The 12,830-nt window shown below is 37.3% G+C and overlaps 1 protein-coding gene across 1 annotated transcript; it reads left to right on the forward strand.

Moving 5' to 3' along the window:
- Positions 1-1,491: 1,491 nt before the first annotated feature.
- On the forward strand, positions 1,492-8,674 carry LOC145785523 (ribonuclease H1-like). Its single transcript, XM_082597181.1, has 4 exons — positions 1,492-1,910; positions 3,770-3,878; positions 4,261-4,402; positions 6,116-8,674. The coding sequence occupies exons 1-4, from the start codon at positions 1,541-1,543 to the stop codon at positions 6,350-6,352; spliced, it is 858 nt and encodes a 285-aa protein (XP_082453307.1). The 5' UTR covers positions 1,492-1,540; the 3' UTR covers positions 6,353-8,674.
- Positions 8,675-12,830: the final 4,156 nt, after the last annotated feature.

Consider the following 12,830-nt stretch of genomic DNA (forward strand, 5'->3'; position numbering starts at 1 on the left):
AACTAAAACAAACTCATGTGAAACAATTTAACGACAAGGCAAAAATATCAAAGGAATTCTTGGTTTAATTTTCCATCAGAGGCCGTCGATGCCTAGTTCAGAAAAAGCAATTGAAGTAAAAGAATACAGTAAGTAATAAATAAGCCTTGCTTAAATAGTATCAAAACTATTTGTAAAATGTTAATATGACATGATTGTTAGCGCAAAACACTCCGCCCAAAGACAACAACCAAAAAAGCTGAGATTTGAAGGGTGCTTAACTATATTTGTCAATGCATATACCGCAGAATTAGATCTTTTTATGCACGTCATAAACCATTAAGGCTTTGCCACCTTTTCCTTTTGTTAATTTTGCTACTGTATTTATTTTCCGCAATATCGTTTCTTCTGCATTCTAACAAAGAAAAATAAATTGAATTAAATACTGTTGTCAGATGCAAAGAAATAAAGTTCACCACTGATAATAATTTCACTAATTCCTCTCATATTTTAATCCTTTCTCATAAAACGCACTCATAAAACGATTGATGTTCAATTTTGGTGTTCCGCGAATAGGAGAATCTAAATTGTTAACTTGTTAGGGGAACCCCCAAAAGTGCAACATTCAACACTTTCCAAAATCAAAATTCTAATTTAATGTGTTCCAAGTAAACTTGGTCGAATCGCTGTGTCAGTGTGTGACCCGAATCACTGCCTAGTCACTTCAGTTAATGTTTTTATATCTAATCATTATTTTAAAAAGAATTTGTACAATAATCACTCTTGACCGTGCACGCCTCAGGGTCTCACCGAATGAACGTGCCTCCTGGGTGCAAGAAATTACAAAAAGGCATAATTGGCAGCCTACTAATGTAATTTTTTTAGTTTAAAACTAATATTATAACCAGCCTGGATCACCCTGGTTTGGTTTTTGAATCTTTATTTTCAGACTGATAAAGCCTTGATAGGTTATTCCTGGTAGTTTTGCATACTTGTAGAATGTAGAGGCTGTTGATGCAAGGCCGGTTAACGAGACTGACAGAGTGAAGTTACTTCTGTTTGACAGAGATAAAGCATTTCTGTTTACAGAATATTACTGCAATGTCATTTGCCATAACATAGCATGGGTTGGAAAAAAAGTAGAAGTAATAAAACGCAAACGTTAGAAAAAAAGAGATTCCGGTACATTAAGAAATATAGCCTAGAACGCTTTTGGCATGGTCGCAACATCTTGAGAAATTTAAAAACTAAAGCAACTGTGAAGAAAATCTTGATAGACAATTGCTATGTTGGTCGGCTGGGTTGCGTTATCAAGGTTGTTGAAGTTAGTGTAAGGGCCACAGTTCTGCCAATTGATCTTAGTGACCCAACCGTCTTCACCAGTGGTTCAAAGCTAATCACAAACAATCAAGGATCGTACTTTGGCTTACTTGTGAAATAAATAATAGTCTAAAATGCTAATTGAATGCAGTTTAGCTAATTTTCTCTACAGATATAGTAAGTTCACCTTTTTACTGTTGTTTAACATAGATTCAAATACAACTAAGATTCTGTCAGTTTTATGTTTTCTACCTGGTGCAAGCGACACATTTTCCATTTTATGATGAACTATTATGGAGTGCGAACAGGTCACAAGCCGGGTGTGTATGAATCTTGGAAGGAATGTGAAACACAAGTGTCAAAATTTCGTGGAGCAAAGTTTCGAAAGTTTTCTACATATGCAGAAGCTGAACATTTTGTAAAAGAAGGAACTGATTTCAAAACAGAGGAGAAATTAATGTGTGTCTTGTTTGCTGATGAACTGGATTCAAATGAAAAAGACTGTACTAAACAAACTCCAAGTGCAGCTGCTTCAACAAGTTCTTCACTTAGGAAACGAAAACTTGAATCTGATGCTTCTAATCAAAATAACAAAGCTGTTAAGCTTGAAGGTAAGCTATGGTGTTTATTAGTCTTGAAACATTTATAAATTTGAATAGACATTGTTTAAACTCATATGCATTGCATAGCAGGTTAAATACGTAGAGGACTCCTGACCAAACATACTTTTGGACAGTTGTACAAATGTATTTGGTTTGTTTTATACATACTATTCAAATGCGTTAACTATTTTGCCGCTTAAGATTTTTAAATCTTAAACTATTATAAAGCAAAATAATCTTATTCTGTTGGTTGTATGTATATCACTATCAGTTACGGTAGTCAATTTGCCACGTTTTTTTTTAATAAGTCTATGTGATTATTCGATTTCACCTGTATTAAAATATATATGATATATATACATCATGATTTCTACTGAAAGAGAAAAAGACAATTTGATACCCAGACTTTTTAAATCATTATTTACATATAAGCTTTTTGCAATTGAATTTTATTGATGTGGAAGATTTCAAAAAAGATTTCATTTAGATAATTTAAAAATTATAATAATTAATTGAAAAATAAATCAATCAAAATTTATTGACAAGTTAAAAAATATTTTACAAGTGAACTAAAGGAGATTAATCAGTGATAAAACTAATCAACACACTTATCAAAGATTATGGTACACGCAAGTGGAGGATAAAGGTGACTGATGAAAACTACTGTGCCAAGGGTATTAAAGGTTAATCAATTTAATTGATGTGTAAATTCAACATGAAACCTTCAGGCTGTTTTTTTTTTCGGTTTTATTTTAGCAAAATGTCCGAAAAAATATATTAAATTTGGTCAAATGTCCGAAAAAATATAAAGTCAATTGACTATATATGACCAAAAATGACCGAAATAAACAAAAAATGGCCAAATATTTTCAAGTCATTTCGGACAAATGACCGAAAAGTCTCAGCAAGAAAAAAAACCCAGCCTTCAGGTACCCTACCATCTGAAACTTACTTTACTATGTAATGTATAGTAGGGTGAATACTTTGAATGTTTCAAAATTGACCAAACCCTTATTTTTTGTTTTTTGATAAACACTAACTTAAAATTTTTTACCTTTGGGATTTAAGAATTAAACGGCGGGGAAACCCAAATTAACTTTTGCGAGTTTTTTGTTTCAGCGTGATGTCATTGTGTACAACATGCGTTTTAGCAAAAAAAAAATCCAAATTTTGTTGCCCTCGTCTCGCTAAGGCTGCTTTTGTTTGATACCTGTTTGCGAGGTCTCGCGCGCATCCAGCCGTGACGCTGTACGCTGTGACGTCACAAGGTACATATAGTCGTGGCCAAAAGTTTAAGACCAGACTTGATTTATGACGATTTTTGCATTACTTCAAAATACTGCATCAGATATAAGATGATGCATAAAGATGATGCAACTGAAACAATATCTGATGCAATATTTTGAAGTAATGCAAAAATCGTCATAAATCAAGTCTGGTCTTAAACTTTTGGCCACGACTATATGTACCTTGTGACGTCACAGCATACAGCGTCACGGCTGGATGCGCGCGAGACCTCGCAAACGGGTATCAAACAAAAGCGGCCTTAGCGAGACGAGGGCAACAAAATTTGGATTTTTTTTTTGCTAAAACGCATGTTGGACGCAGTGACATCACGCTGAAACAAAAAACTCGCAAAGTTAATTTGGGTTTCCCCGCCCTTTAACATTAAAACTTCAACTATTATGTTCATTTTTGAGTTCTGATTTGCTCAATTGTACCATTGTACTATACTTCAAGTAAAACAGCAACATATTAGGATTCTGTCCAATTTGCCTTTAAGAAACTATTTTTTTATATGTCGTTATACCGTATATTATATTATATATTATACAGTAGGTGCCTACATTACTTTTATTGTTTTTCAGAAAATAATACTTTAAGCTCTTTTGTTCATAAAAATGAGTCAACTTTCTGTCCTGTAGTCTATACTGATGGGGCTTGTTCAAAAAATGGTCGGAAAGGCAGTTTGGCTGGGTAAAGTTTGAAGAAACATTTTAAATTGTAGTAAGAATATTGCCACAGTATCATGGTTTACATAGTATCCATGTAAACTAAGTTAACATTTATTTAAACTTCATTTATTGTGTAGAAAAAATGTTTTACTCAGCAAAGTAACGACTTTATTATCAAAATAGTATGATAGCTTCCGTTCATTATTAGTGTTTTACTCATCATAACTTCGCTTAAATTGTGTATTATTTAATATAATATATACGATTTTATGTTTGAGTTGAGCAAAGGTAGTTCTTTTTGCATGTATACAGTGCTAGTAAGAGTAAACATTATGGCAATGGATGCCAACATCTATACATGAAAGCAAGTATAATATTAACTCATGTTCAATGTGGATTTTCAGATATGGCGTATGGTGGGGAAAAAGTCATCCACTGAATTTATCATGCAAGCTCAAAGGGATTCAAACTAACCAGAGAGCTGAAATTGCAGCAATAAATGCTGCAATAAAACAAGCTGTCCAGGCCGATTACAAGTCAATTTTAGTAAGTTTTCACTGTTTGTCGAACTTTTTTTGTTTCCATGCTGATGAATACATTCAATGCATATTAAATCAAATATAGTTATTACTATCTGAAGCCTTTACAAATTGTTTCACCTAACAGATCATCAGAAGGTCTTATTCAAATAGGTCTTATTCTATTTGAATAAGACCTTCTGATGATCCGTTAGGTGAAACAATTTGTAAAGGCTTCAGATAGTAATAACTATATTTGATTTAATTCGCTCTGCTTTGCCTTTGTGCTTGGCATTGAGCACTTTTTGTAGTATTAATAGTTTTCATTGTTTCAATGCATATTATATACATGAAGAGTTGTTCACATTGAAGACCGAAGAAGCACTGTCTTTCGGGCGATCGGCATTGGAGCCCATCTTCTCTATTCCAAGATCTCTGCTCCCCTAAGAGAGCACCCTTGTCGACTGAAATCAAGACACTCATTTGTGCCAGCTGCTCAACTCCTGATCAACCAAGCTGATGGACGAAACATCTCTGCGGCTAATTGGGCAGACCATAAATGGAACTTTCAATGGAAGTCAAACACAATCAGACTTCATTCGTTCATCCCCGATGCCGACAACCGTCCCACCGGCCTGACACTACAAAGACAGGCGTGAGTGCGCCTCAATCGTCTCCGTACGGGTGTCGGGATTTTCCGCTCAATCTTGCACCAATAGGGAATGGCTTCGTTCTCTAGTTGTGATATATTGCGGTGCTGAGGAACAGACCGCACTACCGCAGACCACATCATTAACGATCGCACTATCTTCAAGCCACCTAATTGAGGGGAAGGTTTGCGTGTGTTGGATAATGAAACAAAAAACGGCTGCTCTCTAGGAGCCTTCCAGCTTAGTCCTGGAACGTCATGAATCTGATGTGGTAAAAGGATAAACCCTCGGCCCTAGAGGCTCACACGATGACGACTTGATTGATTGCAGATAAAGAACTATTTACTTTTCCGCCAATGTTATTCTGTTGAGGATAATGCATGTGATCGATGTGCACAAAATAATTTTTTTTTTTTTATGGTAGGCTAAATAAGTGAGCACACGCGGAAAAAGTGGTCTACTTTTGTACGCTAATTTACTTAATGTGAAAACGCCGTCATGTCTATTTTACTTGTGGTACCACATGTATATACAATCTGAATTAAATCTTGCAAGTTTGTGTAAAGATGGAAGCCTTCTTGAAAAATGCAACTTGATTATGTTTAAAGTCCTTTCATTTTGCAATCACTTGTGCATCACCAGACCAAGTTAAATGTTATTTATAGAATGACGCTTTCACTGCTTGACACGACTCAACTCTTTACTGGATTAACTTGCATGTAGATGCACTTGTATTTGTGACTTAGAAATGCACCTTTCACCCAACCCCTCGCCATACGGGGAACAAGAAACGTTAAATCGTATAGATACTAGATAGACAGTGAGATCTTACTGTGATTGGATACTAAAGGGTTGACGGGTTTTTCAATGTGCAGACACTGCATCATGGCCTGCTGGTTAATATCAAAATTACAAATTTTACCGCGGTAGTTAGTTGTTGAATGTGTTTCTGAGTAGCATCTTATAGTCGAACGCGCAAGTTTATCTAATGCATTGAAGGCCAGGCTTACTTGAAGGTACTTCGGCAAAGAAGAAGCAATTATGTTTGTTCAGATCTATATCAGCAATAAACACCATATTTTTTGTTTCAGATAAAAACCGACTCACAATTTGTAATAAACTGCATGACAAAATGGGTGAATGGCTGGAAACACCGCAACTGGACGAAAGCTGATGGCAAACCGGTTGTCCACAAAGTCGAGTTTATGGAAATGCTTGAAAACATGAAGCATATTAAAGTAACTTTTGAGCACGTCGCAGGCCACAAAGGAATCTATGGAAACGAGATGGCAGATCAATTGGCAGTTGCTGGTGCTAAGTTGCCATGATTCATGTAAACTACCCAGACAGTAATACCATCATTTTTGCATTGATTCAACGTGTACAGACGTTAAATCAATGTAAAACTTTACCTGTAAAATGTAATAATGTAAAATGATTTAACGACGTTAAATCAATGCACAAATGACGGATTTTTGTTGTTTGGGCAGTTTTTGCACTCACCTAACCTTTTTTGTTACAGTATCCCCAGATATTTTTTATATTGCTGTTGTCATTAGTTTAATACTTTTTCGGATCTCTTGATTGATATAAACTGGTGACGTGGCAGTACTAAACGCGAAACTCAGTTTTATCTTCAGTTCACAGATCAAGTATCTGTGTTTTTTACCTACTGACGACCCTGTACGAATAATGTCAGGGTAGGCATCGAAAAGCTATTACGCAGTTTCGTCATCCAATCACGTTGACGACGAGTCCTGTTCGGGGCACGGAAGGTTGTGCATTTGTTGATATGGCCTTCAGTGTGTTTCTTTATGCCACACTTAACGAATCGTGGAAAGTGCCATTCCATACTTGAACCTATTAAAGTCGAACAATCCGACGCCGGTGGGTAACCAGACTGTCGCATTCAGGCGTTTGCAAGTTGACGCCAGTGGTCTCGGAAATAAAGATGGAATCTTTTGTGGAATTTTTCCACTCCCGTGCTTTTTCAGTTGTCTACTCAATTAGCTGCACTGATAGGGCGAACTAAAGCCTAAGTTGTAGCCTACAGCCAGTGCAACAGCGCATGTTTATTTCACCCGCCAGGGTTGCTCGCTCACAAAACTCATAAAGCCTACACTAAGAGATTCTCAATACAACTGAATTATTACAACTCTTTACAAGATTGTCTCCTGCCAGATATTTTACAATGTTTCTAAACTAGCTTCTCAACGGCTATAAAAAAAGCAACAGTTTATAAAAAAAAAATAATGATCCTTTTTATAGTGTGATAAATATGTCAAAGAGGATAATTATAGTACATTCTTTTAATCTAATATTCCTAATATAAACTTGTGCTTTAATGTTATGAAATCCTAAGGTTTTCGCTTGAGTTAGGCTAAACCCTGAAATGTTGTTTTGATCTCTAATTAAATCCTATCAAAGAAGTCTCAGCTTTGTTTTTACCATCAGTTTATTTCGTACCGTAGCGTCTTTTCATGCAGATAGGACTTTATTTTGTTACTCAAAGTTTTATTGTTAGATCTACGAGTTATCACAAGTGTTGTGAAAGTTTTATGATGTAAAAATAGCATATTAGTGACAGTCATTTTATTTTCTGTCTATTGCGTCTGTTATAGTCTGCTGTTAAATTTAGGTTTCTATGGTGCTATTTATTCGTATTGATATAGCTTACTCACAGGAGGGTTCAGCTATATAGACTTCGGCTATATCGACACATTGTCGTTGTTCCCGACGGAATTTCTGTCTTTTACGTACATTCCAGTTCGCCTATATCGACATACTGTTTAATAACAATTACTTCCGGACGTAATCCCACTTCCAACTTATCGCACTTATGAGATGATCGTTCGCACCTGAAGAAACGATTTTGCAGAAATAAAGCGCGTCTGCACTAAAAACAATAAATTGGACGCGTTGTGAGATGGTTGATCAATAAAAAGTCAAAACTAGCTGTAGATCTAGCCGTGGACGTCGCTATAATAGCATCTCGACTGGAAGCCAAACGCTGCCGTCCAAGATGAGGCCTGAAAAGGATTAGGCCTACCGTATTGACGGTTGTAAAAAAACGCCAAGTTTGAAGAATTTGGCGTTTTTTTAATGTATTTGGCAGGCTATTTTGAGCTTGGCAGTATGACGTATTTTTGACGTTTTTAATTTTTTTTTCAGCATTCTGAATAGTTTAAAAAACTGTATTTAAAAAATTTGCAGTAACTTATTTACAAAACATCAGGTTGGAAAGGCAACTTTTTCCGAATCCTAATAATGCTTTTCATAATACTGTATTGCATTTTAGGCTGATTTTGTCAACAGCATGGTTTCTGCCATAACATAAGGCATGGACTTCTAAATAGTAGAATCTGGACTGGAAACGCAGTGGACAACAGTAGGCCAAACAGTTGGTACAACAGTGGGCCAACAGCCAAGTAACTAACCCTGTTGGCCAACTGTTTGGCCTACTGTTGTCCACTGCGTTTCCAGTCCAGATTCTACTATTTAGAAGTCCATGCATAAGGTGTTGCGACCGTGCCATATTTTAACCTAAAAATCCATCAAAAATCGCCAATATGGCGGTTCGTTTTAGGCCTCATCAGCGTTTGGGTTTCAGTCCAGATGCTATTATAGCGACATCCACGGCTAAGCTTATATTAAATTACATTGAAAGCAAGCTTTTGTAATACAGTGTCTGCTTTGAATATTGTTTGTCTGTATGCTTGATTTTAATTTTTAGATTTCTGATCCAAAGTAGGTTATTTAATCCCTTGTGAACTTCTTCAACATAAATTAGAAGATCAAGATATGTAGCCTACTACTAAAGCCGTAGGCTAAGAATATTTTGTATTGGAATGTAATTGTGTCCGCCCCGTTGGCTAGGTGGTTAAGTGCCCGACTCAAGATCAAGGGGCGATGGTTTGGCTCTCGGGGTGTACCCTTGAGAAACGCATTTCATGACTGCTTTCTATTCAGCGGCACTTAGTGGTTGCAAATGTCCACCCCGATAGCTCAGTGGTTACGCGCCCGGCTCAAGATCACGCGGCGCTGGCTCGACTCTCGGGGTGCGCGCTTGAGCAACGCATTTCAGGACTCCTCTCCATTCAGCGGCACCTAATGGATAAAATAATTCCCCCGCAACAACAATTGGAAAACTTCGCTCTGCCAATCACTCGGTAACCGGCCCTGCGTGAAGAGCTTCTACTAGCAAGTTTATACGAAAACTACCAGGATTATCTATCAAGGCTTTGTCAGTCCGAGGATAAAGATTCAAAACCAAATAATTTCCTGGCAACAACTATCCGAAACTTTACTCTGTCAATCTAAGTAACCGGGACTGCGTCAATGGTTCAAAGCCTCCACAAGTAGGTACTGAACTGCCAGAATTAAGTTCTTAAAAAAGCTTTCTCAGTCCGAGAATAAAGATTCCCACAATCAAAGGTGTTCGTTTTTTATGGTAAAAGTCCTCTCACTACAGATTTAAAATACGCTCTGTCTCTTGTCGTGTTTAGGTTTTTGTGGTGTGATTTAAGAGAAAAGTTTTGTATAAATGGGCGTTTTTTTAAAGTTTTTGTGCAAGTCACCCTCGTAGATCCGCCACTACCCAATGCTCATATTGGAACAATTTTACAGTGAAACACTTCGCCATTAGGTTGGATACGTTTCGTTGATCAAGCGAACAGCGCTCAACATGCATGACGGATTTTCGTTGATACCTGCGATCTGACTTAGTTTTTACTCGTAGAATAACTTAGTTTTCATTCATAGCTGGTAAGTTTAAAAGGAAGATCATTTGTTTTGAAGATGATCTTCGCATGAACGATGTGGCAGACTGAAAAAAGTCTCATGAAACAATGTAGGCCTTTAAGGTAGCTTTTGAGAATTGCAGCAAGCAGGAATGGTGCTCGTGAAACTCCTGTTAAAAATTAGCAAATGTCAGCTTGGTTGGTTTTAAATCATCAAATTAAGAAAGCCTCTGATACAACATTTTTTTCCTGGCACTTTCGGATACTTGTTGAATGTTGAGGCTTTGAATCAACTTCCTGGGCCGATTACAAAGATTGGCAGAGTGAAGTTTGCGATTGTTGCTGCCTGTGAATTGTTCCACCCATTAAGTGCCGCTGAATGGGGGAGTTGGGCCGGTGGGGCACGTTGGGCCACCCATATATCTTGCGATACACAATCACTGCATGTCACGTGATGGCGTCATGTGATGCCGTTTCGTTCTCAGATCATACATTGGTGAGGTGAAGTTGATTGCAGTCACCGTTTATGAGTGAAGTAAGAAAGTTTAGTTTTTAGTGTTTTTTTGAAAAATTATCTACTTGAAACGTAAGCATGCAGAACTGTAACTGAAAGTGCTATACTTGTGGCTCATACATATTTATATCGCCAGGGGTTAAGTGTCAGTTTATGGTACTCAATTTTGTCGAATCTTTCACAGGTCAGTCTGGCAAGTTGTACAAAACAATATGGCTGCTGTTAGGGTAAGTTGGGCCACTTTGAAAAACATTGATTTTCGACCTATTTCTGCATTGTTTGTTTAAAAATGTTTTGTTGTAATTATGGGAACCTGTACACAATTATCCGAAAGACGCTTGCCGAAAAGGACACTTGCCCAAAAGGACACTTGTCCAAAATGATACTTGCCCGAAAGGACCATTACCAGCAATTGCACTTCCCTGAAAGAGCATTGCATAAAATACACTTTATTTTCGGGCAAGTGTCCTGTTAGGAAAGTGTCCTTTCGGGAAAGTGTCCATTTATGATATTAATTCATCATTTGCAGTTAACACTGATTTAGTATGGTTATTTCTTTATTATTCTGCACACCGGCCCAACGTGCCCCATGCACGGCCCAATATAACCCAGGGGTGGGGATACATTGGGCCGAAAAGTTATCGTTTTTTAAACCTTAATACCTTTTTGCCTGAAAGACTTAAAATAAATTCAAAATTCTGAAAAAATTACTCGAAGGATCAAGATCATAATGATGCACAGCGTCCTACAATCGAATTAGAGTTGAGTGATCTAGGCTACATTCAAAAATGTGAAAAACGGCCCAACTTCCCCCATTCTCCCTATTAACTGACAAAAAGATAACTTCACTAAACACAGACATGATATGTAGACTTAAGAAACAATCTATGTAATGAGCAATTCAAGCCAGGGACTTTAGCTTACCAATACTCAGACTATCAAGCGTAGCATAATTATAGACCTCCTTTTAAATTTGAAGTTTATGGGCTACCGGTAGGCCTACTGTATACAAACTATAGCCAGCCAGCATTGACAACTGGGTACCAAACGGGCTATATATTAGGTCATTTTATGCTTTCTTTTTCAAACTGAAAGAAAATAATAAGTTTGAATTAAGAGATGGGGTTCGTTTAGGGGCAATTAATTAAGCAAGCATGAAAAATTGGATTTGTGTTAACGCATTTGTGACCCATAAATAATCCTCATGGTATGCCCATAAGCCAGGTGCCCACTTGAATTTTCACTGGGCCCCGGTCGCTTGGGCTTGCTGGCTGGGTATATACAGTAGGTCACTGTCACAATCAATATGCATAGCCCCAAGGAAGGCTACATTATATGCTCTTGAACAAGTGTGCATTATAGTTGTGCAACCTAATTCTTGCGAGGTGTTATTGTCCTAAAGTAATCTTTAACTAAGTAGCCTAGTCTTTTATTGAAAAACTTGCTTATAGAAGATTTTTTGTTCGTGCAATTCTGGAACCGTTTTTGGCTTGATGACCAAAAGAATGAGTTCTTTTGTGATGTAGTATTACCGTAGTGTCTGGAAGTTACTGGTCAAAAAAACTGTATATAAATAGTGCCGTAATTTGTGTATTATTAGGCTATTGAAGGTGAAATAATGAGATGATAAGTTATATACTGTAGGTGAGAGGACATCAAAAATCTTAATCGAGAAGAAAGTTGTATGAGAGACTTTGAGAGTTGATATTATTAGAAGTTGTACGGTAGATGATTGTATAGAGTAGCAGATATTATTGTATTTGGAGCCGATTAATCAGGTGCTCTTCAGAGTTATTGTTGATTAATCGTTGGAAGTGCTGAACCATTCGTTAAAGTCTTCCAAGAATTTCTTTCTACAATCTCACAAGTAGAACTATTCGACAATTTATTTGACTGTTTAACGTTTGAAATCCCAATAAACTACATCTTCAATCTTTCCAAACTTTACGTGTGAAAGATAGAAAGAACCGTGACAGTCGCCAACAAGGGTCGTTGAGAGGAGAATTTGGGCCAGGTACCAATAAGATTCTCTAGCCCCAAATAAGGACATTTCTAAGAAAAACGCACCATATCCAAAAAATACGCGATAATTTGTTTAAACTCCAGGGCCCCTTGGAAAGGTTACGGCCCCCTAAAATAATCTCAGGTCCAAAAGTAGTCTACTCCTGTCAACCCTACTGTAGGTCGCCATGACACCACATTGTTCATTGTCAACCACTGATGATAAAAAGTGTGCGCGCCCGGCTCAAGATCACGCGGCGCTGGTTCGACTCTCGGGGTGTGCGCTTGAGCAACACATTTCAGGACTGCTCTCCATTCAGCAGCACCTATTGAATGGAATAATTCCCCGGCAACAACATTTCAATAATCGGAAAACTTCACTCTGCCATTTCGGTAACCGGCCCTGCGTCAAGAGCCTCTTACAAGTATGCGAAACTACCAAGAATAACTTATCAAGGTTTTGTCAGTCCGAAGATAAAATTCAAAACCAACCAACCAACCAACCATTTCATTGTATTATTTTAGCCGATCCATATTTCTGTGTGTTTTTAG

Source organism: Aplidium turbinatum, chromosome 16 (assembly GCF_918807975.1).
Source record: "Aplidium turbinatum chromosome 16, kaAplTurb1.1, whole genome shotgun sequence".
Taxonomy (NCBI): Eukaryota; Metazoa; Chordata; class Ascidiacea; order Aplousobranchia; family Polyclinidae; genus Aplidium; species Aplidium turbinatum.

What these genes read in the sequence shown, in the direction of transcription:
- LOC145785523 (XM_082597181.1), top strand. Translation starts at nt 1,541, where the DNA reads ATGTTTTCTACCTGGTGCAAGCGACACATTTTCCATTTTATGATGAAC. An exon ending in CAAAGCTGTTAAGCTTGAAG is followed by an intron (nt 1,911 to 3,769) that starts GTAAGCTATGGT and finishes ATTGTTTTTCAG; the next exon opens with AAAATAATACTTTAAGCTCT. An exon ending in CGGAAAGGCAGTTTGGCTGG is followed by an intron (nt 3,879 to 4,260) that starts GTAAAGTTTGAA and finishes GTGGATTTTCAG; the next exon opens with ATATGGCGTATGGTGGGGAA.